The sequence below is a fragment of the Coregonus lavaretus genome (genome assembly GCF_964263955.1).
Source record: "Coregonus lavaretus genome assembly, contig: HAP1_SCAFFOLD_382, whole genome shotgun sequence".
Lineage (NCBI taxonomy): Eukaryota > Metazoa > Chordata > Actinopteri > Salmoniformes > Salmonidae > Coregonus > Coregonus lavaretus.
The window spans coordinates 359,450-386,897 of NW_028163971.1; the positions used below are offsets into that span (position 1 = coordinate 359,450).

The 27,448-nt window shown below is 43.8% G+C and overlaps 1 protein-coding gene across 2 annotated transcripts in view; it reads left to right on the top strand.

Moving 5' to 3' along the window:
• Positions 1 to 622: 622 nt before the first annotated feature.
• Positions 623 to 27,448, top strand: part of LOC311117620 (TSC22 domain family protein 4-like) — a 29,082-nt gene continuing 2,256 nt past the window's right edge. Inside the window, exons 1-5 of one of the 2 annotated variants that reach the window (XM_084192553.1) lie at positions 623 to 1,065; positions 1,199 to 1,471; positions 20,373 to 21,071; positions 21,187 to 21,344; positions 26,507 to 26,558. In XM_084192553.1, coding sequence (XP_084048679.1) covers positions 20,373 to 21,071; positions 21,187 to 21,344; positions 26,507 to 26,558 — 909 coding nt within the window. In that variant the 5' untranslated portion in view covers positions 623 to 1,065; positions 1,199 to 1,471. The remainder of the gene's footprint in view (positions 1,066 to 1,198; positions 1,472 to 20,372; positions 21,072 to 21,186; positions 21,345 to 26,506; positions 26,559 to 27,448) is intronic. The other variant, XM_084192552.1, reaches the window with a different exon arrangement.

Consider the following 27,448-nt stretch of genomic DNA (forward strand, 5'->3'; position numbering starts at 1 on the left):
GAGAATCACACAACTTGGCCAACACCCCAACCGTTACACCAAGAGGTCCGAACCTCTTGACGAGGTCGCTAGGTGTTGGGTTAAAGTCGCTACATTACCCCCCCCTCGTATGGGAGAGCGTGTCCCAACGCCCCTCTACACCAAGTCCCCCACGTGTACATGCCTCTTCGATGGCCTCACAGGCCCCATCCCACTTCTGACACCAATTTAGCGAATGGCGAGGCAGGGAAGCAAACCCGTGAAAGGGAAACACCCTATGCATTGCGCCAATAGGGTTAACCCACTTGGTGGAAATTGTAATTGACACAATATCATGAATAAATCACTAGTTAAACTAAAAGACGATTGATTGATGACACTTTATTTGAAGCCAACAACAGGTATATGTATGAAGGAATGCACCAATACAATAATAATACTGCTACTCCTGTTACTAGGAAGATACATTTCGACACATTGACCTTCATTAAAAAACTCCTTACTTGGTGGGCGAAACAACGAAAAAAGGCCACCTGCTGGAGGGCGACAGTAGTACTTTGATCTGGCCAGCAGGGATCGCCAGGGAGCCATAAACACCAGGCTCCAAGGAGGCGGAACTTCCGGGTTTATGCAAGTTGTCAACAGTTTGCTAAAGATAAATAAACATGTAGCAAGATATTGTGAGAGCAGAACGCTACCCCTCTTTTTCCTGCAGAGAGAGAGACGGGGAGAAGAGTGAAGACCGAAAGACTGACAGAGGCCGCCGCGGAAAGCAGAAGTAGCTAGTTAGTTAACTAGCTAGGTAGCTAGCTAGAATGTTTAGCTACTGTAGCTAGCTAGTGTTGTGAGAAGTGTCAGTCCCAGGCCAGCTAACAACGGGCTGATGTGTGTGATAACTCCAGCCTGCTCTCCCTCTACTGATGCCTGTCTCTGTCTTGGCTGGGGCTCCATGGAAGAGCTGCTAGTACAGGGCGGAACAGGAACGTGACTGCAGCCGACTCTCCTCACCCCTGCCAAGCCCTCTGCCCTGAGCCAGGTACGGTCGCTGCTCATCTCTCCGGTCCAACGGGATATTGTAACTGTGGGGTGAGCCTGGGAACGGGAGCTACGGCCGACAGAGCAAGCGGCGATGGGGCGAGGAGTACTTTTCCAACTCTTTCTACAACTTTTATAAGTCTGATTTATAAAGTTGACATTTATTTTTCCCTACATCCAACAGTGTCTGTTCGGCTGTAACTCATAGAGGCTACCATCTCTAGATGTTCCACAGACACGGTTGGAACCCTGCATACTGCTAGAGGTTCCAGAACCCTGCTAGAGGTTCCAGAACCCTGCATACTGCTGCTGCTAGAGGTTCCAGAACCCTACTAGAGGTTCCAGAACCCTGCATACTGCTGCTGCTAGAGGTTCCAGAACCCTACTAGAGGTTCCAGAACCCTGCATACTGCTGCTGCTCGAGGTTCCAGAACCCTGTTAGAGTTTCCAGAACAAGGTACGTCATCTTTCGCCTGAAACAAACTTCATCGAGAAGAAAAAATACTTCTAAGAAAGTTGTGCATCTGAAGAGCTCTGAGAAGGGATTGAATTGAAATTGACGGAACGTGTTGATGGGTCCGGCTCGTGCTGCATAGAGGCTTCGTTGTGCGTTATGACTGATGACGTCACTGAGCGGAATTATTTTCAAGCACGTAGCTGAGTGATTGTTGAACCGATAAGTGTCAAACCCTAACCCTTTAGGGTTAGCAGTAGGTTAGTACAACACTACACTGGTCTAACAGTAATACTCAGGGTTATATCTGTCCTATGAAGACCTTAACAACTGTTCGTATGATACACAGACAGTACATTTTAGTCATTTAGCATCATACTGGCCCCCGTGGGAAACGAACCCACAACCCTGGCGTTGCAAGCGCCATGCTCTACCAACTGAGCTACAGGGGACTACAGTAACAACTGTTCTAGTTATAATACAGACTGTAGAGTTAACAACTGTTCTAGTTATAATACAGATTGTAGCTCGAGTTTCTGGTTCCGAGTGATGGATGAAATATCACTCAGTATTATCTCCCTTTTTTTTGCTTAAAATGCTACAAAAACTAACACTGGCCTAATATTTAAATATTCATATGAACACTGGCCTAATATTTAAATATGAATACTGGCCTAATATGTAAATATTCATATTAACAATGGCCTAATATTTAAATATTCATATTAACAATGGCATAATATTTAAATATTCATATTAACACGGGGCGGCAGGTAGCTTAGTGGGTAAGAGCGTTGTGCCAGTAACCGAAAGGTCGCTGGTTCTAATCCCCGAGCCGACTAGGTGAAACATCTGTCGATGTGCCCTTAAGCAAGGCACTTAACCCTAATTGCTCCTGTAAGTCACTCTGGATAAGAGCGTCTGCTAAATGACGTAAATGTACATGTAAATGTAACACTGGCCTAATATTTAAATATGAACACTGGCCTAATATTTAAATATGAACACTGGCCTAATATTTAAATATGAACACTGGCCTAATATTTAAATATGAACACTGGCCTAATATTTAAATATTCATTTTAACACTGGCCTAATATTTATATATAAGAGAAGTAAAAGAAGGAACCCATGTAGCTAGTAGCTGTTTCTCAAGGTGACAATCAGCTCCAAACAGAGTGCATTGCGAACACCAGGCACAAGGCTGATTTATCTACAATGTCCGAGCAGGAGTAGCTGTAACGAAAGCAGTCGCAGCGGCACTAAATAAGTAAATTCAATGAACCTTTTGCAGAACTTGTTGTGAAAGCCCATGGAGTACGGGTTACAGACTTGGAAATGTCAGCAACTGACATGGGCGCTCAGGTTACTGAGCTTGAGAAGACTCAGGAGTCCCTCACCACTTACAGTGGGGAAAAAAAGTATTTAGTCAGCCACCAATTGTGCAAGTTCTCCCACTTAAAAAGATGAGAGGCCTGTAATTTTCATCATAGGGACACGTCAACTATGACAGACAAAATGAGATTTTTTTTCTCCAGAAAATCACATTGTAGGATTTTTAATGCAATTATAGTGGAAAATAAGTATTTGGTCAATAACAAAAGTTTCTCAATACTTTGTTATATACCCTTTGTTGGCAATGACACAGGTCAAACGTTTTCTGTAAGTCTTCACAAGGTTTTCACACACTGTTGCTGTTATTTTGGCCCATTCCTCCATGCAGATCTCCTCTAGAGCAGTGATGTTTTGGGGCTATCGCTGGGCAACACAGACTTTCAACTCCCTCCAAAGATTTTCTATGGGGTTGAGATCTGGAGACTGGCTAGGCCACTCCAGGACCTTGAAATGCTTCTTACGAAGCCACTCCTTCGTTGCCCGGGTGGTGTGTTTGGGATCATTGTCATGCTGAAAGACCCAGCCACGTTTCATCTTCAATGCCCTTGCTGATGGAAGGAGGTTTTCACTCAAAATCTCACGATACATGGCCCCATTCATTCTTTCCTTTACACGGATCAGTCATCCTGGTCCCTTTGCAGAAAACAAGCATGATTTTTCCACCCCCATGCTTCACAGTAGGTTTGGTGTTCTTTGGATGCATCTCAGCATTCTTTGTCCTCCAAACACGACGAGTTGAGTTTTTACCAAAAAGTTATATTTTGGTTTCATCTGACCATATGACATTCTCCCAATCCTCTTCTGGATCATCCAAATGCACTCTAGCAAACTTCAGACGGGCCTGGACATGTACTGGCTTAAGCAGGGGGACACGTCTGGCACTGCAGGATTTGAGTCCCTGGCGGCGTAGTGTTTTACTGATGGTAGGCTTTGTTACTTTGGTCCCAGCTCTCTGCAGGTCATTCACTAGGTCCCCCCGTGTGGTTCTGGGATTTTTGCTCACCGTTCTGTGATCATTTTGACCCCACGGGGTGAGATCTTGCGTGGAGCCCCAGATCGAGGGAGATTATCAGTGGTCTTGTATGTCTTCCATTTCCTAATAATTGCTCCCACAGTTGATTTCTTCAAACCAAGCTGCTTACCTATTGCAGATTCAGTCTTCCCAGCCTTTGACAGCTCTTTGGTCTTGGCCATAGTGGAGTTTGGAGTGTGACTGTTTGAGGTTGTGGACAGGTGTCTTTTATACTGATAACAAGTTCAAACAGGTGCCATTAATACAGGTAATGAGTGGAGGACAGAGGAGCCTCTTAAAGAAGAAGTTACAGGTCTGTGAGAGCCAGAAATCTTGCTTGTTTGTAGGTGACCAAATAAGCAGCTTGGTTTGAAGAAATCAACTGTGGGAGCAATTATTAGGAAATGGAAGACATACAAGACCACTGATAATGGAAGACATACAAGACCACCTAGCCAGTCTCCAGATCTCAACCCCATAGAAAATCTTTGGAGGGAGTTGAAAGTCCGTGTTGCCCAGCGACTGCCCCAAAACATCACTGCTCTAGAGGAGATCTGCATGGAGGAATGTGCCAAAATACCAGCAACAGTGTGTGAAAACCTTGTGAAGACTTACAGAAAACGTTTGACCTGTGTCATTGCCAACAAAGGGTATATAATAAAGTATTGAGAAACTTTTGTTATTGACCAAATACTTATTTTCTACCATAATTTGCAAATACATTCATTAAAAATCCTACAATGTGATTTTCTGGATTTTTTTTCTTCTCATTTTGGTCTGTCATAGTTGACGTGTACCTATGATGAAAATTACAGGCCTCTCTCATCTTTTTAAGTGGGAGAACTTGCACAATTGGTGGCTGACTAAATACTTTTTTCCCCCACTGTATATATTTTTTGGGGGGTCATAAATCATGGTCATTGGGCCTGTTTTCACTCTGTAATAATGGCTAGGCTACTTTCTATTTATTTACTAACTACAGTGAGGGAAAAAAGTATTTGATCCCCTGCTGATTTTGTACGTTTTCCCACTGACAAAGAAATGATCAGTCTATAATTTTAATGGTAGGTTTAGTTGAACAGTGAGAGACAGAATAACAACAAAAAATCCAGAAAAACGCGTGTCAAAAATGTTAGAAATGTATTTGCATTTTAATGAACTAATTAATTAATTTAACTGAATTAATTTAACTATATCCCACTGTCAAACTATATCCCTTCCATAAAGAATTATTCTGGTACTGTATTATAAACTATATCCCTTCCATAAAGAATTATTCTGGTACTGTATTATAAACTATATCCCTTCCATAAATAATTCTTCTGGTACTGTATTATAAACTATATCCCTTCCATAAATAATTCTTCTGGTACTGTATTATAAACTATATCCCTTCCATAAAGAATTATTCTGGTACTGTATTATAAACTATATCCCTTCCATAAATAATTCTTCTGGTACTGTATTATAAACTATATCCCTTCCATAAATAATTCTTCTGGTACTGTATTATAAACTATATCCCTTCCATAAATAATTATTCTGGTACTGTATTATAAACTATATCCCTTCCATAAATAATTATTCTGGTACTGTATTATAAATTATATCCCTTCCATAAATAATTATTCTGGTACTGTATTAACTGAACCAGTTGAAATCAACAAATAATTATTTAATTTCTACCAACATTTGTATAAATCAAAGACTTCTGGTACTGAAGTTAAGTTATCAAAGTTAAGTTATCAAAGTTGCACGATGAGCTTAAGTCCCAATACAGGAAATCCATGATGCCATTCTAGAGCTACCAAAATGAAAGGCACTGAGAAGTGATGGTTATACCTCAGAATTGTATAAGCAGTTTGTAACTATACTTTCAACAATACTGCTTAAACTGTATAATATATTTTTAAATCACGGTATTGGGAATGGAACTACTGCTGACACAGGGAAGGCTGTCTCAGTGCTGTAACTGACCAATCGCTTCACTGAATGTTGATTTTAAGATCGTTTCTAAATAATTAGCAAACAGAAAAGTTATTCATCCATTTACTGACCAGGTCGGTTTAATTTCAAATCGTTAATGCAAGGACATGTTATAATATGGTGCATTTGATCAAGTAGAGTGGAAATATTTATTCTATACAATGGAAATATTTGGGTTTGGTCCTTTGTTTATAAGATGGGTATACAATAGCCCCAGAGCAGCAGTTATAACACATTGTTTTATATCTCCTTTCTTTACGTTGGAGAGGGGCACAAGGCAGGGATGTCCGCGGTCACCCTTGCTCTTTGTTTTAGCGTTAGAACCATTAGCACCATTAGAACCATTAGAACCATTAGCAGAAGCCATAAGACAACAAAGTAATATTAAAGGTATTGTGGTTGGAAAGCATGAGCATAAACTGGCAATGTACACAGATGACATGCTCTTTGTTAGGAATCCTAAAACGTCAGTTATGGGGCTACTTAAGTTGGTCAATGCATATACAGAGAATACTGGTTTCAGAATAAACTGGAAAAAGTCAGAGGTTACTCCGATAAATGATCTATGTACCGAAGACCACATTTCTGAGATAATTTTTGTGTGGGCCCCAGAAGGTCTGAAATATCTTGGTATTTTCCTATCATCAAATATTAAGTTCATGATTGAAGAGAACTTGGAAGCTATTGTGAATTTCTTGAAAGCAGACTTTGTGGGATGGTCCTCCCGCTTTTGTTGACCGCAAATATATATATTTGACTAAAACTTAATAGTTTCAAACCTTGCTTTCATTTGTATATGATCACGTGTCTCTCAATTATGCGAGGAAATACTTGAACAGATTTCCCAAATTAAAATAATTTGGAGCTGATTTCCTGGTGTTTTTACAGTTTTTTACACTACCGGTCAAAAGTTTTAGAACACCTTCTCATTCAAGGGTTTTTCCTTATTTTTACTATTTTCTACATTGTAGAATAATAGTGAAGACATCAACACTATGAAATAACACATATGAAATCATGTAGTAACCAAAAAAGTGATACAAAAATCAAAATATATTTTATATTTGAGATTCTTCAAATAGCCACCCTTTGCCTTGATTACAGCTTTGCACACTCTTGGCATTCTCTCAACCATCTTCACCTGGAATGCTTTTCCAAAAGTCTTGAAGGAGTTCCCACATATGCTGAGCACTTGTTGGCTGCTTTTCCTTCACTCTGCGGTCCGACTCATCCCAAACCATCTCAATTTGTTTGAGGTTGGGTGATTGTGGAGGCCAGGTCATCTGATGCAGCACTCCATCACTCTCCTTCTTGGTAAAATAGCCCTTACACAGCCTGGAGGTGTGTTGGGTCATTGTCCTGTCGAAAAACAAATTATAGTCCCACTAAGCCCAAACCAGATGGGATGGCGTATCGCTCTCAAATCTCTGGAAGACTGAAACAGGTTTCCCTCAAGAATTTCCCTGTATTTAGTGCCATCCATCATTCCTTCAATTCTGACCAGTTTCCCAGTCCCTGCCGATGAAAAACATCCCCACAGCATGATGCTGCCACCACCATGCACTTGCGCCAGACATTTTCCTTGATGGCCAAAAAGCTCAATTATAGTCTCATCTGACCAGAGTACCTTCTTCCATATGTTTGGGGAGTCTCCCACATGCCTTTTGGCGAACACCAAACGTGTTTGCTTATTTTTTTCTTTAAGCAATGGCTTTTTTCTGGCCACTCTTCCGTAAAATCCAGCTCTGTGGAGTGTACAGCTTAAAGTGGTCCTATGGACAGATACTCCAATCTCCGCTGTGGAGCTTTGCAGCTCCTTCAGGGTTATCTCCTGAGTGGCGCAGTGGTCTAAGGCACTGCATTGCAGTGCTAACTGTGCCACTAGAGATCCTGGTTCGTATCCAGGCTCTGTCGCCGCCGGCCGCGACCGGGAGACTCATGGGCGGCGCACAATTGGCCCAGCGTCGTCCAGGGTAGGGGAGGGAATGGCCGGCAGGGATGTAGCTCAGTTGATAGAGCATGGCGTTTGCAACGCCAGGGTTGTGGGTTCGATTCCCACGGGGGGCCAGTATAAAAAAAATAAAAAAATAAATGTATTCACTAACTGTAAGTCGCTCTGGATAAGAGCGTCTGCTAAATGACTAAAATGTAAAAATGTAAAATGTAAAATCTTTGGTCTCTTTGTTGCCTCTCTGATTAATGCCATCCTTGCCTGGTCTGTGAGTTTTGGTGGGCGGCCCTCTCTTGGCAGGTTTGTTGTGGTGCCATATTCTTTCCATTTTTTAATAATGGATTTAATGGTGCTCCGTGGGATGTTTAAAGTTCCAGATATTTTTTTATAACCCAACCCTGATCTGTACTTCTCCACAACTTTGTCCCTGACCTGTTTGGAGAGCTCCTTGGTCTTCATGGTGCCGCTTGCTTGGTGGTGGCCCTTGCTTAGTGGTGTTGCGGACTCTGGGGCCTTTCAGAACAGGTGTGTATATATACTGAGATCATGTGACAGATCATGTCTGATTTGTATAAAGATGGTAAAATTATGGGTCTGAATGAACTGAAGGATAAGACTGGCTTTACCAACCATTTTAGAATAATTCAGATTGTACAGGCAGTCCAGTCTGCAGATAGAACAATTACATTTAAACATGATTTTAACAAATTGGAAAGTTTCATAAAGGATCCATTCCAACAACCACCTGGCATCTAGGGTGTATACATTCTTACACTAGATAACAAGGGGAGTACACCTTCCCTTAAGAGAGAAATGGGGTAAAGATTTTAAGATTATTATACAAGAAATTGAATGGAAAAAGGTGTGGAGAAACTGTTTTTAAAAGTGCAGAGTTTAAAAAACAAATGGTTCAGTAGAATATAATTTAATAGAACTTACTGGACTCCCTCTAAATAGCAAATGTTGGAGATGTAAATCAGATGATGCTGGGCTTATTCATATGTTGGTCAAGTGTCCTAAGTTGGAAGAATATTGGAAAATAATTTAAATAACCCTAACCCTAACCCTAACCCTAAGGCATTGGGAAGAGGAGCAGTCACCCTCATTTGCAGAATGGCTCAAACGGTCAAATTTTAAAAGATATGATTGCAAATGGAACGCTAAAAGAATATGAAGGAAAAAAATGGGCCAAGTTTGAAGTTGTCTTGGAGTGGACGAAAACGGGGGAAAATTGTATTTATAATATATAATTAATACTAATCATGGGTATTGATACAACATTATATTATATTATTATAACTAGAACAGTTGTTAACTCTACAGTCTGTATTATAACTAGAACAGTTGGTAACTCTACAGTCTGTATTATAACTAGAACAGTTGGTAACTCTACAGTCTGTGTATTATAACTAGAACAGTTGGTAACTCTACAGTCTGTGTATTATAACTAGAACAGTTGGTAACTCTACAGTCTGTATTATAACTAGAACAGTTGGTAACTCTACAGTCTGTATTATAACTAGAACAGTTGTTACCTCTACAGTCTGTGTATTATAACTAGAACAGTTGGTAACTCTACAGTCTGTGTATTATAACTAGAACAGTTGGTAACTCTACAGTCTGTATTATAACTAGAACAGTTGGTAACTCTACAGTCTGTGTATTATAACTAGAACAGTTGGTAACTCTACAGTCTGTATTATAACTAGAACAGTTGGTAACTCTACAGTCTGTATTATAACTAGAACAGTTGGTAACTCTACAGTCTGTGTATTATAACTAGAACAGTTGTTAACTCTACAGTCTGTATTATAACTAGAACAGTTGGTAACTCTACAGTCTGTGTATTATAACTAGAACAGTTGGTAACTCTACAGTCTGTATTATAACTAGAACAGTTGGTAACTCTACAGTCTGTATTATAACTAGAACAGTTGGTAACTCTACAGTCTGTATTATAACTAGAACAGTTGGTAACTCTACAGTCTGTATTATAACTAGAACAGTTGGTAACTCTACAGTCTGTGTATTTTAAATAGGGCTGTTGTTAACTCTACAGTCTGTGTATTTTAAATAGGGCTGCTGTTAACTCTACAGTCTGTGTATTTTAAATAGGGCTGTTGGTAACTCTACAGTCTGTGTATTTTAAATAGGGCTGCTGTTAACTCTACAGTCTGTGTATTTTAAATAGGGCTGCTGTTAACTCTACAGTCTGTGTATTATAACTAGAACAGTTGGTAACTCTACAGTCTGTATTATAACTAGAACAGTTGGTAACTCTACAGTCTGTGTATTTTAAATAGGGCTGTTGGTAACTCTACAGTCTGTGTATTTTAAATAGGGCTGTTGTTAACTCTACAGTCTGTGTATTTTAAATAGGGCTGCTGTTAACTCTACAGTCTGTGTATTTTAAATAGGGCTGTTGTTAACTCTACAGTCTGTGTATTTTAAATAGGGCTGCTGTTAACTCTACAGTCTGTGTATTTTAAATAGGGCTGTTGTTAACTCTACAGTCTGTGTATTTTAAATAGGGCTGCTGTTAACTCTACAGTCTGTGTATTATAACTAGAACAGTTGTTAACTCTACAGTCTGTATTATAACTAGAACAGTTGGTAACTCTACAGTCTGTATTATAACTAGAACAGTTGGTAACTCTACAGTCTGTATTATAACTAGAACAGTTGTTACCTCTACAGTCTGTGTATTATAACTAGAACAGTTGGTAACTCTACAGTCTGTGTATTATAACTAGAACAGTTGGTAACTCTACAGTCTGTATTATAACTAGAACAGTTGGTAACTCTACAGTCTGTGTATTATAACTAGAACAGTTGGTAACTCTACAGTCTGTATTATAACTAGAACAGTTGGTAACTCTACAGTCTGTATTATAACTAGAACAGTTGGTAACTCTACAGTCTGTGTATTATAACTAGAACAGTTGTTAACTCTACAGTCTGTATTATAACTAGAACAGTTGGTAACTCTACAGTCTGTGTATTATAACTAGAACAGTTGGTAACTCTACAGTCTGTGTATTATAACTAGAACAGTTGGTAACTCTACAGTCTGTATTATAACTAGAACAGTTGGTAACTCTACAGTCTGTATTATAACTAGAACAGTTGGTAACTCTACAGTCTGTGTATTATAACTAGAACAGTTGTTAACTCTACAGTCTGTATTATAACTAGAACAGTTGGTAACTCTACAGTCTGTATTATAACTAGAACAGTTGGTAACTCTACAGTCTGTATTATAACTAGAACAGTTGTTACCTCTACAGTCTGTGTATTATAACTAGAACAGTTGGTAACTCTACAGTCTGTGTATTATAACTAGAACAGTTGGTAACTCTACAGTCTGTATTATAACTAGAACAGTTGGTAACTCTACAGTCTGTGTATTATAACTAGAACAGTTGGTAACTCTACAGTCTGTATTATAACTAGAACAGTTGGTAACTCTACAGTCTGTATTATAACTAGAACAGTTGGTAACTCTACAGTCTGTATTATAACTAGAACAGTTGGTAACTCTACAGTCTGTGTATTTTAAATAGGGCTGTTGTTAACTCTACAGTCTGTGTATTTTAAATAGGGCTGCTGTTAACTCTACAGTCTGTGTATTTTAAATAGGGCTGTTGGTAACTCTACAGTCTGTGTATTTTAAATAGGGCTGCTGTTAACTCTACAGTCTGTGTATTTTAAATAGGGCTGCTGTTAACTCTACAGTCTGTGTATTATAACTAGAACAGTTGGTAACTCTACAGTCTGTATTATAACTAGAACAGTTGGTAACTCTACAGTCTGTGTATTTTAAATAGGGCTGTTGGTAACTCTACAGTCTGTGTATTTTAAATAGGGCTGTTGTTAACTCTACAGTCTGTGTATTTTAAATAGGGCTGCTGTTAACTCTACAGTCTGTGTATTTTAAATAGGGCTGTTGTTAACTCTACAGTCTGTGTATTTTAAATAGGGCTGATGTTAACTCTACAGTCTGTGTATTTTAAATAGGGCTGTTGTTAACTCTACAGTCTGTGTATTTTAAATAGGGCTGCTGTTAACTCTACAGTCTGTGTATTATAACTAGAACAGTTGTTAACTCTACAGTCTGTATTATAACTAGAACAGTTGGTAACTCTACAGTCTGTGTATTATAACTAGAACAGTTGGTAACTCTACAGTCTGTGTATTATAACTAGAACAGTTGGTAACTCTACAGTCTGTATTATAACTAGAACAGTTGTTAACTCTACAGTCTGTATTATAACTAGAACAGTTGGTAACTCTACAGTCTGTATTATAACTAGAACAGTTGGTAACTCTACAGTCTGTGTATTATAACTAGAACAGTTGGTAACTCTACAGTCTGTATTATAACTAGAACAGTTGGTAACTCTACAGTCTGTGTATTTTAAATAGGGCTGTTGTTAACTCTACAGTCTGTGTATTTTAAATAGGGCTGCTGTTAACTCTACAGTCTGTGTATTTTAAATAGGGCTGTTGGTAACTCTACAGTCTGTGTATTTTAAATAGGGCTGCTGTTAACTCTACAGTCTGTGTATTTTAAATAGGGCTGCTGTTAACTCTACAGTCTGTGTATTATAACTAGAACAGTTGGTAACTCTACAGTCTGTATTATAACTAGAACAGTTGGTAACTCTACAGTCTGTGTATTTTAAATAGGGCTGTTGTTAACTCTACAGTCTGTGTATTTTAAATAGGGCTGTTGTTAACTCTACAGTCTGTGTATTTTAAATAGGGCTGTTGTTAACTCTACAGTCTGTGTATTTTAAATAGGGCTGCTGTTAACTCTACAGTCTGTGTATTTTAAATAGGGCTGCTGTTAACTCTACAGTCTGTGTATTTTAAATAGGGCTGCTGTTAACTCTACAGTCTGTGTATTTTAAATAGGGCTGCTGTTAACTCTACAGTCTGTGTATTTTAAATAGGGCTGTTGTTAACTCTACAGTCTGTGTATTTTAAATAGGGCTGCTGTTAAATCTACAGTCTGTGTATTTTAAATAGGGCTGTTGTTAACTCTACAGTCTGTGTATTTTAAATAGGGCTGCTGTTAACTCTACAGTCTGTGTATTTTAAATAGGGCTGCTGTTAACTCTACAGTCTGTGTATTTTAAATAGGGCTGTTGGTAACTCTACAGTCTGTGTATTTTAAATAGGGCTGTTGTTAACTCTACAGTCTGTGTATTTTAAATAGGGCTGTTGCGGTGACTGTATTACCGCCGCGCTGGCGGTTACGAGTCATGAAGACAGTCAAATTCCACGTGACCGGTTATTCACGGTAATTAGGCTTCTCCAAGCTCTGATGCTGCTGATGGTCATTAGTAGCCTACCAAACTTGCTAACTGCCTGGTACTCAGCACTCTATTGTCCCTCTAATCACTCTGACATCAATGCAAATGTAATCGGAAATCTTCAGGAGCTCATGTTGAGCAACATTTCTACAGCGCAAGAAAACGATGGCGAATCTGCTCATTATTGCAAAGCATTATGACCTTAAAGTTGCACATGCTGATTTGAAAGCAGTAGTCAAATAGTTAGTCTATAATGCTTTGATGGAGGAGGAAATCCTTCCTGAGAGGGAGGATGATGAAAGGGGTCCTATGGGTGGTAGAGGACACCCCATAGAGATAGATATGGTAGAGGACACCCCATAGAGATAGATATGGTAGAGGACACCCCATAGAGATAGATATGGTAGAGGACACCCCATAGAGATAGATATGGTAGAGGACACCCCATAGAGATAGATATGGTAGAGGACACCCCATAGAGATAGATATGGTAGAGGACACCCCATAGAGATAGATATGGTAGAGGACACCCCATAGAGATAGATATGGTAGAGGACACCCCATAGAGATAGAGATGGGGAGAACAAGTATGTGATACACTGCCGATTTTGCAGGTTTTCCTACTTACAAAGCATGTAGAGGTCTGTAATTTTTATCATAGGTACACTTCAACTGTGAGAGACGTATGACCGGTTGGCTCCCGATGGTAGTATGGCAGGCCATCTTGGGGTCAACAAGACGTATGACCGGTTGGCTCCCGATGGTAGTATGGCAGGCCATCTTGGGGTCAACAAGACGTATGACCGGTTGGCTCCCGATGGTAGTGTGGCAGGCCATCTTGGGGTCAACAAGACGTATGACCGGTTGGCTCCCGATGGTAGTATGGCAGGCCATCTTGTGCTCAACAAGACGTATGACCGGTTGGCTCCCGATGGTAGTATGGCAGGCCATCTTGGGCTCAACAAGACGTATGACCGTATCTTGTGTAACTTCTTCTGGCCTGGTCTGAAACAGGATGTTGTGTCTTGCTGTAAATCCTGTCGCATTTGCCAGCGGACAGGTAAACCGAACCAAGCTGTACTGGTTGCACCTTTATAGCCTATTCCTGCTTTTGACGAACCTTTCAGCAGGGTTCTGGTGGATTGTATTTAGGCCCAAAGCAAAGAGTGGTAACCAGTTTCTCTTAACCATCATGTGCGCTGACACTTGTTTCCCTGTGGCCATTCCACTGAGGAAAATCACGGCTCTGGTGAAATTATTTTCAACTTTTGGACTTCCGCAGGTAGTGCAATCGGACCAAGGTTTCGAATTTCATGAAAAAAGAACTTCCAGCAAGTGCTACAACAGTTGGGTGTAACCCATTTACCAATCTAGTGCCTACCACCCAGAGTCTCAAGTGCTCTTAAGAGACTTCATCAGACTTTGAAGTCTATGTTGAGAGTTTACTGCTTTGAGTTTGAGAAGGACTGGGATGAAGGGGTCTTGTGCTGTTTGCAGCGCGGGAGGTTGTTCAGGAATCTCTCGGTTTTAGTCCGAATGAGCTCATATGTGGACATCATGTCAGAGGTCCTTTGAGCTTGCTGAGAGAGAGGTTGTTGCAGGGCTACACCTTAAACAGAAAAACAAATCTGTTGGAGCACGTTAGCGCTTTTCGATACAGATTGCACCGCACCTGTGAGTTTGTCAGTGAGAATCTGAAAGTTTGATACATCGAAAGGCACTTTCGATGTGGGTGACCCAGTCTTGGTTTTGTTGCTCGTTCTGAGGTCACCGTTGCAAGCTCGCTTTTCAGGCCCTTACGCCATAGTGTAAAAAGTTGGTAATTGGGATTACATTGCCACACCGAAGCACAGGTTGAAACCATACTTCACCTGCTACGATGGTGCGGAGAAGTCGGTGGAAACCGGTAGAGATGTCCTGCCTGTAGCCACTGCTGTCACCATTGACTATAGTCTTCCTCAAAAGCACGAGGAAAGCCCAATGTACCCTGTGCCTGTGGGACAGCTGAGTAACTCAGAGATTCTAGAAAACCTTGATGTCTTTTTGGCATACTTTTGTCAGTCCTGATGGTTTGTTTTCCTACCTTCGTCTCCCGTTCGGGTTACGAAATTATGGAGCCCCGACTGTCAGGAGGCTTTTGAGAAGACAAAACCCCTTTTGGTCTCTGCACCGGTGCTAGCTGCTCTGAATTTCCGTAGTCCATTTGCTTTGTATACCAATACCAGCGATGTAGGAACCGGGGCTTAGCTCCTGCAGAAAGATGATAACTATGTTGAGCACCCTTTTTTCTTTTTTTTCTTTTTTACGTCATTTAGCAGACGCTCTTATCCAGAGCGACTTACAGTTAGTGCATACAGTGGGGAAAAAAAGTATTTAGTCAGCCACCAATTGTGCAAGTTCTCCCACTTAAAAAGATGAGAGAGGCCTGTCATTTTCATCATAGGTACACGTCAACTATGACAGACATTGAGAATTTTTTTTCCAGAAAATCACATTGTAGGATTTTTTATGAATTTATTTGCAAATTATGGTGGAAAATAAGTATTTGGTCACCTACAAACAAGCAAGATTTCTGGCTCTCACAGACCTGTAACGTCTTCTTTAAGAGGCTCCTCTGTCCTCCACTCGTTACCTGTATTAATGGCACCTGTTTGAACTTGTTATCAGTATAAAAGACACCTGTCCACAACCTCAAACAGTCACACTCCAAACTCCACTATGGTCAAGACCAAAGAGCTGTCAAGGGACACCAGAAACAAAATTGTAGACCTGCACTAGGCTGGGAAGACTGAATCTGCAATAGGTAAGCAGCTTGGTTTGAAGAAATCAACTGTGGGAGCAATTATTAGGAAATGGAAGACATACAAGACCACTGATAATCTCCCTCGATCTGGGTCTCCACGCAAGATCTCACCCCGTGGGGTCAAAATGATCACAAGAACGGTGAGCAAAAATCCCAGAACCACACGGGGGGACCTAGTGAATGACCTGCAGAGAGCTGGGACCAAAGTAACAAAGCTTACCATCGGTAACACACTACGCCGCCAGGGACTCAAATCCTGCATTGCCAGACGTGTCCCCCTGCTTAAGCCAGTACATGTCCAGGCCCGTCTGAAGTTTGCTAGAGTGCATTTGGATGATCCAGAAGAGGATTGGGAGAATGTCATATGGTCAGATGAAACCAAAATATAACTTTTTGTTAAAAACTCAACTCATCGTGTTTGGAGGACAAAGAATGCTGAGTTGCATCCAAAGAACACCATACCTACTGTGAAGCATGGGGGTGGAAACTTCATGCTTTGGGGCTGTTTTTCTGCAAAGGGACCAGGACAACTGATCCGTGTAAAGGAAAGAATGAATGGGGCCATGTATCGTGAGATTTTGAGTGAAAACCTCCTTCCATCAGCAAGGGCATTGAAGATGAAACGTGGCTGGGTCTTTCAGCATGACAATGATCCCAAACACACCGCCCGGGCAACGAAGGAGTGGCTTCGTAAGAAGCATTTCAAGGTCCTGGAGTGGCCTAGCCAGTCTCCAGATCTCAACCCCATAGAAAATCTTTGGAGGGAGTTGAAAGTCCGTGTTACCCAGTGACAGCCCCAAAACATCACTGCTCTAGAGGAGATCTGCATGGAGGAATGGGCCAAAATACCAGCAACAGTGTGTGAAAACCTTGTGAAGACTTACAGAAAACGTTTGACCTGTGTCATTGCCAACAAAGGTATATATAACAAAGTATTGAGAAACTTTTGTTATTGACCAAATACTTATTTTCCACCATAATTTGCAAATAAATTAATAAAAAATCCTACAATGTGATTTTCTGGATTTTTATTTCTCATTTTGTCTGTTATAGTTGACGTGTACCTATGATGAAAATTACAGGCCTCTCTCATCTTTTTAAGTGGGAGAACTTGCACAATTGGTGGCTGACTAAATACTTTTTTTCCCCACTGTACATTATTCTTTTTTATTTTCATACTGGCCCCCCGTGGGAATCGAACCCACAACCCTGGCGTTGCAAATGCCATGCTCTACCAACTGAGCTACCTCCCTGCCGGCCATTCCCTCCCCTACCCTGGACGACGCTGGGCCAATTGTGCGCCGCCCCATTGGTCTCCCGGTTGCGGCCGGCTACAGCAGAGCCTGGATTCGAACCAGGATCTCTAGTGGCACAGCTAGCACTGTGATGCAGTGCCTTAGACCACTGCGCCACTCGGGAGGTTACTACCCCTGTGGGGTAGTTTTCAAAGAAATTGGCCTCGTATCAAAAACATTTGATTGACTATCGAGAAGGAGATGCTCACTTTGGTTCTGGCTCTTCAGCACTTCAAGGCTTATGTATCGGTCACTACACTTCTGGTGGTCTATACCAATCATAACCCTCTTATGTATCGGTCACTACACTTCTGGTGGTCTATACCAATCATAACCCTCTTATGTATCGGTCACTACACTTCTGGTGGTCTATACCAATCATAACCCTCTTATGTATCGGTCACTACACTTCTGGTGGTCTATACCAATCATAACCCTCTTATGTATCGGTCACTACACTTCTGGTGGTCTATACCAATCATATAACCCTCTTATGTATCGGTCACTACACTTCTGGTGGTCTATACCAATCATAACCCTCTTATGTATCGGTCACTACACTTCTGGTGGTCTATACCAATCATATAACCCTCTCATGTATCGGTCACTACACTTCTGGTGGTCTATACCAATCATATAACCCTCTTATGTATCGGTCACTACACTTCTGGTGGTCTATACCAATCATATAACCCTCTTATGTATCGGTCACTACACTTCTGGTGGTCTATACCAATCATAACCCTCTTATGTATCGGTCACTACACTTCTGGTGGTCTATACCAATCATAACCCTCGTATGTATCGGTCACTACACTTCTGGTGGTCTATACCAATCATAACCCTCTTATGTATCGGTCACTACACTTCTGGTGGTCTATACCAATCATATAACCCTCTTATGTATCGGTCACTACACTTCTGGTGGTCTATACCAATCATAACCCTCTTATGTATCGGTCACTACACTTCTGGTGGTCTATACCAATCATATAACCCTCTTATGTATCGGTCACTACACTTCTGGTGGTCTATACCAATCATAACCCTCTTATGTATCGGTCACTACACTTCTGGTGGTCTATACCAATCATATAACCCTCTCATGTATCGGTCACTACACTTCTGGTGGTCTATACCAATCATATAACCCTCTTATGTATCGGTCACTACACTTCTGGTGGTCTATACCAATCATATAACCCTCTCATTTTCCTGCAAAAGACGGGGTCCACGAACTGCCGACTCCTTCGCTGGAGTCTCATATTACAGGAGTTTCCCCTTGAAATCAGACATGTCCGTGGTAAGGACAACTTGGTTGCTGATTATCTTTCAAGGGTGGGCAGTCAATACGTTTTGTGTTTAGCCAGTGTATAGCCCTGGCTCACAATTTACCTTTTGCCGTTTTGGAGATGAGTTTTGTTTTGGTTGCGCTCATTCCAAGGGGATTAGAGTTATAGAAACGTTCATGATTTTACCTGTTTCTCAAAACTTGTGAGTTAAGGTTATTTATGCCCGTAATAAAGCCCTTTTGTGGGGAGAAACTCATTCGATTGTCTAGGCCTGGCTCCCCAGTGGGTGGGCCTATGCACTCCCAGGCCCACCCGTGGCTGCATCCCTGCCCAGTCACGTGAAATCCATATATTAGGGCCTAATGAATTTATTTCAATTGACTGATTTCCTGATATGAACTTTAACTCTTTGAAATTGTTGCATGTTGCGTTTTTATATATTTTTATTTCTTCTAAGACATAATTATGTAGTAGTGTTGGCTGTAAACTGTCAGCACTAGGCTGGGTTATATCTGTCAGCACTAGGCTGGGTTATATCTGTCAGCACTAGGCTGGGTTATATCTGTCAGCACTAGGCTGGGTTATATCTGTCAGCACTAGGCTGGGTTATATCTGTCAGCACTAGGCTGGGTTATATCTGTCAGCACTAGGCCGGGTTATATCTGTCAGCACTAGGCCGGATTATATCTGTCAGCACTAGGCCGGGTTATATCTGTCAGCACTAGGCCGGGTTATATCTGTCAGCACTAGGCTGGGTTTTATCTGTCAGCACTAGGCTGGGTTTTATCTGTCAGCACTAGGCTGGGTTATATCTGTCAGCACTAGGCTGGGTTATATCTGTCAGCACTAGGCTGGGTTATATCTGTCAGCACTAGGCTGGGTTATATCTGTCAGCACTAGGCTGGGTTATATCTGTCAGCACTAGGCTGGGTTATATCTGTCAGCACTAGGCTGGGTTATATCTGTCAGCACTAGGCCGGGTTATATCTGTTAGCACTAGGCCGGGTTATATCTGTCAGCACTAGGCCGGGTTATATCTGTCAGCACTAGGCTGGGTTATATCTGTCAGCACTAGGCCGGGTTATATCTGTCAGCACTAGGCCGGGTTATATCTGTCAGCACTAGGCCGGGTTATATCTGTCAGCACTAGGCTGGGTTATATCTGTCAGCACTAGGCTGGGTTATATCTGTCAGCACTAGGCTGGGTTATATCTGTCAGCACTAGGCTGGGTTATATCTGTCAGCACTAGGCCGGGTTATATCTGTCAGCACTAGGCTGGGTTATATCTGTCAGCACTAGGCTGGGTTATATCTGTCAGCACTAGGCCGGGTTATATCTGTCAGCACTAGGCTGGGTTATATCTGTCAGCACTAGGCTGGGTTATATCTGTCAGCACTAGGCTGGGTTATATCTGTCTGTCCTGTTTGTGTCTGTGGACCGTTTAGCTGCTACCTCTCCGACACCTAGCCCTACTGACACATCCAGCACTCACTATGTCTCTCTGTCTCTGTCTCTCTCTCTCTGTCTCTGTGTCTCTCTCTGTCTCTGTATTGTCTATTGTCTCTGTCTCTCTGTCTCTGTCTCTCTCTGTATCTCTCTGTCTCTGTCTCTCTCTGTCTGTCTCCCTCTGTCTCTCTCTCTCTGTCTCTGTCTCTCTCTGTCTCTCTCTCTCTCTGTCTCTGTCTCTCTCGGTCTCTGTCTCTCTCGGTCTCTGTCTCTCTCTGTCTCTCTCTGTCTCTCTCTCTCTGTCTCTGTCTCTCTCTGTCTCTCTCTTTCTCTGTCTCTGTCTCTGTCTCTCTCGGTCTCTGTCTCTCTCTGTCCCTCTCTGTCTCTCTGTCTCTGTGTGTTTAGATGAGTGGGGGTAAGAAGAGGAGTGGCTTCCAGATTACCAGTGTGACGTCAGACTACACCGGGAGCTCTGGGGAAGCCCCACCCCCTGCCCAGGCCTCTAGCCAATCAAATCCCTCCCCTCAGTCCTCCAGCCAATCCACTGCTTCCTCCCAGCTTGGCCCCTTCCACCAGCAGGGAAGCTCCTCCCAGCCGACGACTCCCCTCTCTCTGAGGAAATACAACTCCCAAGATGCCGCGGGGCAGGGCTCCAGGTTCCGAGTTGTCCGATTGGGCCAGGGCCACGGAGAACCCTATCACCGGGGGCGATGGACCTGCACTGACTTCCTGGAACGAGAGGAAGGGTTGGGGCTTAGACGGGTGATGGACAGCATGAGACACGCCCACTCTCTGGAGTCGCTTGAGGGGATTGGTCTAGAGAGGGGAGGGGCTGGAGGCGGGCTGCTGGGGCACGTGCGCGCTCTCAGGACGGGACACCTTGTGCACTCTCAGGGTACCTCCCACTTGCTGGCCCAGCCAATAGGGTCTGATGGGGAGGGGTTTGGAGGGCTGAAGCCCCTCCTCCTCCACAGCGGCCCATCCTCCCCCACACACCTGGACAGACTCCACTTACGATTGGTCGACTCCACGCCCCCACTGCCCAGCCCCCGCCCACGGAACATCCCCCCCCCTCTACGCCTGGATGTGGACTCTACCGGGAGGGTGAGAACACAACATACTTTCCTACATTCCCAAGCAGAGGTTTTTTGATAGCGTTCACTCTCTTACACACGCTAACTGTTTCTTCCTCTTTATCTCTCACTCTCTCCCTCTCTAGTCTCTGTTGAGAGTGTCTAATTCCCAGCCCAGCTCCCCTGGCCCCCCCCTACAGGATAGAGATGGTATGTTCCCGCCCAGTCTGACTCCCATCCAGACTCCTTCGGCCTGGTCCATGTTCGGCTCCGGGGGGGGCTTCCATCTGCCGGGGGACGACAGGTATTGTGTTCTGTGTGTTAGATCCCTCTCTAGGACAGTGAGTGGATTTGACCTCAGTCATGTTTCTGTTGGGTGGGAGAGCTGTGTTTCTTTATTCTAGATACAGAGAGAGCTAATCAGCATACTCCGAGTGAGTGGGCGGCTGAGAATGCCACAGGCGTTGTCATTGGGCGGGGTTTGGAATGAGGTTGTGCCTGTGTGAGCCAATGAGCGTGCAGGACTGTGTGGGAGAGGCAGAATGGTCCCTCGTGAGAATCTAAATCCACAGACAAAGCCTGCTCTCATCTGGGGTTGACTGACTGGCTGGGGCTGGGTTAGAGTTGGGTCTCATCTGGCTCTGTGGGGTTATGGTAGTTGGCTAGGGCTGGGTTAGAATTGGGTCTCATCTGGCTCTGTGGGGTTATGGTAGCTGGCTGGGGCTGGGTTAGAATTGGGGCTCATCTGGCTCTGTGGGGTTATGGTTGCTGGGGCTGGGTTAGAGTTAGGTCTCATCTATCTCTGTGGGGTTATGGTAGTTGGCTAGGGCTGGGTTAGAATTAGGTCTCATCTGGCTCTGTGGGGTTATGGTAGCTGGCTGGCTGGGGCTGGGTTAGAGTTGGGTCTAATCTGGCTCTGTGGGGTTATGGTAGCTGGCAGGGGCTGGGTCAGAGTTAGGTCTCATCTAGCTCTGTGGGGTTATGGTAGTTGGCTGGGACTGGGCTAGAGTTGGGTCTCATCTGGCTCTGTGGGGTTATGGTAGCTGGCTGGGGCTGGGTTAGAATTGGGGCTCATCTGGCTCTGTGGGGTTATGGTTGCTGGCTGGCTGGGGCTGGGTTAGAGTTAGGTCTCATCTGGCTCTGTGGGGTTATGGTTGCTGGCTGGCTGGGGATGGGTTAGAGTTAGGTCTCATCTGGCTCTGTGGGGTTATGGTAGCTGGCAGGTGCTTGGTTAGAGTTGGGTCTCATCTGGCTCTGTGGGGTTATGGTAGCTGGCAGGGGCTGGGTTAGAGTTGGGTCTCATCTGGCTCTGTGGGGTTATGGTAGCTGGCAGGGGCTGGGTTAGAGTTGGGTCTCATCTGGCTCTGTGGGGTTATGGTAGCTGGCAGGGGCTGGGTTAGAGTTGGGGCTCATCTGGCTCTGTGGGGTTATGGTAGCTGGCTGGGGCTGGGTTAGAGTTGGGTCTCATCTGGCTCGGTGGGGTTATGGTAGCTGGCAGGGGCTGGGTTAGAGTTAGGTCTCATCTGGCTCTGTGGGGTTATGGTAGCTGGCTGGCTGGGGCTGGGTTAGAGTTGGGTCTCATCTGGCTCTGTGGGGTTATGGTAGCTGGCAGGGGCTGGGTTAGAGTTGGGTCATATCTGGCTCTGTGGGGTTATGGTAGCTGGCAGGGGCTGGGTTAGAGTTGTCTCATCTGGCTCTGTGGGGTTATGGTAGTTGGCTAGGGCTGGGTTAGAGTTAGGTCTCATCTGGCTCTGCGGGGTTATGGTAGCTGGCTGGGGCTGGGTTAGAGTTGGGTCTCATTTGGCTCTGTGGGGTTATGGTAGCTGGCAGGGGCTGGGTTAGGGTTGGGTCTCATCTGGCTCTGTGGGGTTGTGGTTGCTGGCTGGCTGGGGCTGGGTTAGAGTTAGGTCTCATCTGGCTCTGTGGGGTTATGGTAGTTGGCTAGGGCTGGGTTAGAGTTGGGTCTCATCTGGCTCTGTGGGGTTATGGTAGCTGGCAGGGGCTGGGTTAGAGTTGGGTCTCATCTGGCTCTGTGGGGTTATGGTAGCTGGCTGGGACTGGGTTAGAGTTGGGTCTCATCTGGCTCTGTGGGGTTATGGTAGCTGGCTGGGGCTGGGTTAGAGTTGGGTCTCATTTGGCTCTGTGGGGTTATGGTAGCTGGCAGGGGCTGGGTTAGAGTTGGGTCTCATCTGGCTCTGTGGGGTTATGGTTGCTGGCTGGCTGGGGCTGGGTTAGAGTTAGGTCTCATCTGGCTCTGTGGGGTTATGGTAGCTGGCAGGGGCTGGGTTAGAGTTGGGTCTCACCTGGCTCTGTGGGGTTATGGTAGTTGGCTAGGGCTGGGTTAGAGTTGGGTCTCATCTGGCTCTGTGGGGTTATGGTAGCTGGCAGGGGCTGGGTTAGAGTTGGGTCTCATCTGGCTCTGTGGGGTTATGGTAGCTGGCTGGGACTGGGTTAGAGTTGGGTCTCATCTGGCTCTGTGGGGTTATGGTAGCTGGCTGGGACTGGGATATAGTTAGGTCTCATCTGGCTCTGTGGGGTTATGGTAGCTGGCTGGAGCTGGGTTAGAGTTAAGTCTCATCTGGCTCTGTGGGGTTATGGTAGTTGGCTAGGGCTGGGTTAGAGTTAGGTCTCATCTGGCTCTGTGGGGTTATGGTAGCTGGCTGGGGCTGGGTTAGAGTTGGGTCTCATTTGGCTCTGTGGGGTTATGGTAGCTGGCAGGGGCTGGGTTAGAGTTGGGTCTCATCTGGCTCTGTGGGGTTATGGTTGCTGGCTGGCTGGGGCTGGGTTAGAGTTAGGTCTCATCTGGCTCTGTGGGGTTATGGTAGCTGGCAGGGGCTGGGTTAGAGTTAGGTCTCATCTGGCTCTGTGGGGTTATGGTAGCTGGCTGGGGCTGGGTTAGAGTTAGGTCTCATCTGGCTCTGTGGGGTTATGGTAGCTGGCTGGGGCTGGGTTAGAGTTAGGTCTCATCTGGCTCTGTGGGGTTATGGTAGCTGGCTGGGGCTGGGTTAGAGTTAGGTCTCATCTGGCTCTGTGGGGTTATGGTAGCTGGCTGGGTTAGAGTTTGGTCTCATCTGGCTCTGTGGGGTTATGGTAGCTGGCTGGGGCTGGGTTAGAGTTTGGTCTCATCTGGCTCTGTGGGGTTATGGTAGCTGGCTGGGGCTGGGTTAGAGTTTGGTCTCATCTGGCTCTGTGAGCACACACACACTTCCCTCGCCTTAAAAGCAGACTCCGCCCTCCGGAAAGTAAAAGGAGGATTAGCCAATGAGACACGTGGATAGAATCAGGAAGTAATCTGCATAATCTAAATCCACAGACAAAGCCTGCTCTCATCTGGGATCGACTGGCTGGCTGGGGCTGGGTTAGAGTTGCGTCTCTTCTGGCTCTGTGGGGTTAGGGGATAGGGTAGCCGGCTCTATGCTGTGTGATTTGGCAAAGACTGTGGGCAAATTTGAAGTCACCCTATTTCCTGGCCTATATAAAACACACAATTTCCTGGCCTATATACTGCACCCTATTTCCTGGCCTATATAAGGCACCCTATTTCCTGGCCTATATACTGCACCCTATTTCCTGGCCTATATAAGGCACCCTATTTCCTGGCCTATATAAGGCACCCTATTTATTGGCCTATATACTGCACCCTATTTCTTGGCCTATATACTGCACCCTATTTCCTGGCCTATATAAGGCACCCTATTTATTGGCCTATATAAGGCACCCTATTTCCTGGCCTATATACTGCACCCTATTTCTTGGCCTATATACTGCACCCTATTTCCTGGCCTATATAAGGCACCCTATTTATTGGCCTATATAAGGCACCCTATTTCCTGGCCTATATACTGCACCCTATTTCCTGGCCTATATACTGCACCCTATTTCTTGGCCTATATACTGCACCCTATTTCCTGGCCTATATAAGGCACCCTATTTCCTGGCCTATATAAGGCACCCTATTTCCTGGCCTATATACTGCACCCTATTTCTTGGCCTATATAAGGCACCCTATTTCCTGGCCTATATACTGCACCCTATTTCTTGGCCTATATACTGCACCCTATTTCCTGGCCTATATAAGGCACTCTATTTCCTGGCCTATATAAGGCACCCTATTTCCTGGCCTATATACTGCACCCTATTTCTTGGCCTATATAAGGCACCCTATTTCCTGGCCTATATACTGCACCCTATTTCTTGGCCTATATACTGCACTCTATTTCCTGGCCTATATAAGGCACCCTATTTCCTGGCCTATATACTGCACCCTATTTCTTGGCCTATATAAGACACCCTATTTCCTGGCCTATATAAGGCACCCGATTTCCTGGCCTATATAAGGCACCCTATTTCTTGGCCTATATAAGGCACCCTATTTCTTGGCCTATATAAGACACCCTATTTCCTGGCCTATATACTGCACCCTATTTCTTGGCCTATATACTGCACCCTATTTCCTGGCCTATATAAGGCACCCTATTTCCTGGCCTATATAAGGCACCCTATTTCTTGGCCTATATAAGACACCCTATTTCCTGGCCTATATAAGACACCCTATTTCCTGGCCTATATAAGGCACCCTATTTCTTGGCCTATATAAGACACCCTTTTTCCTGGCCTATATAAGGCACCCTATTTCCTGGCCTATATAAGGCACCCTATTTCCTGGCCTATATAAGGCACCCGATTTCCTGGCCTATATAAGGCACCCTATTTCCTGGCCTATATACTGCACCACATTTCCTGGCCTATATACTGCACCCTATTTCCTGGCCTATATAAGGCACCCCATTTCCTGGCCTATATACTGCACCCTATTTCCTGGCCTATATAAGGCACCCTATTTCCTGGCCTATATACTGCACCCTATTTCCTGGCCTATATAAGGCACCCTATTTCCTGGCCTATATAAGGCACCCTATTTCCTGGCCTATATAAGACACCCTATTTCCTGGCCTATATAAGGCACCCTATTTCCTGGCCTATATAAGGCACCCGATTTCCTGGCCTATATAAGGCACCCTATTTCCTGGCCTATATAAGACACCCTATTTCCTGGCCTATATAAGGCACCCTATTTCCTGGCCTATATAAGGCACCCGATTTCCTGGCCTATATAAGGCACCCTATTTCCTGGCCTATATAAGGCACCCGATTTCCTGGCCTATATAAGGCACCCTATTTCCTGGCCTATATACTGCACCCCATTTTCTGGCCTATATACTGCACTATGTAGGGAATAGGGTGCCATTTTAGACTGATGTTTTTGCTGCAGTGGAATATATGTTTGATTTATGTTATAATATGTTAGATTGTTTGAGGTGTTTAGGAATATACATTAATGTGAACCATGTGCCACCACATGACACTGAACCTAGACACACACACACACACACACACACACACACACACACACACACACACACACACACACACTATTCTAAACTGTTTATTGTGTTGTGTTTGCAGTGGGTCTAGCAGCAGCATGATCGCAATAGACAACAAGATCGAGCAAGCCATGGTAGGTCTCTGTTGTTTAACAACCTTAACCTTATTCTGATGTTAGGGTTAGGGTTAGGGTTAGGGTTAGGGTTAGGGTTAGGGTTAGGGTTAGGGTTAAAGCCATGGTAGGGTTAGGGTTAGGGTTAGGGTTAGGGTTAGGGTTAGGGTTAAAGCCATGGTAGATCTCTGTTGTTTAACAACCTTAACCTTATTCTGATGTTAGGGTTAGGGTTAGGGTTAGGGTTAGGGTTAGGGTTAAAGCCATGGTAGATCTCTGTTGTTTAACAACCTTAACCTTATTCTGATATAATCTATTGTGATATACAGGTCTCTGTTGTTTAACAACCTTATTCTGATATCATGTATTGTGATATACAGGTCTCTGTTGTTTAACAACCTTAACCTTATTCTGATATAATCTATTGTGATATACAGGTCTCTGTTGTTTAACAACCTTATTCTGATATCATGTATTGTGATATACAGGTCTCTGTTGTTTAACAACCTTATTCTGATATCATGTATTGTGATATACAGGTCTCTGTTGTGTAATAACCTTATTCTGATATCATGTATTGTGATATACAGGTCTCTGTTGTGTAATAACCTTATTCTGATATCATGTATTGTGATATACAGGTCTCTGTTGTTTAACAACCTTAACCTTAGTGGTATATGGCCAATATACCACGGCAAAGGGCTGTTCTTATGCACAACTCAATGCAGAGTATTCAGCCCTTAGCTGTGGTATATTGGCCATATACCACACCCCCTGTGTTGCCTTATTACTATTATAAACTGGTTATCAATGTAATTAGACCAGTAAAAATATATTTTGATATACCATGGCTGTCAGCCAATCGGCATTCAGAGCTCGAACCACCCAGTTTATAATGTGTTCTATATAGT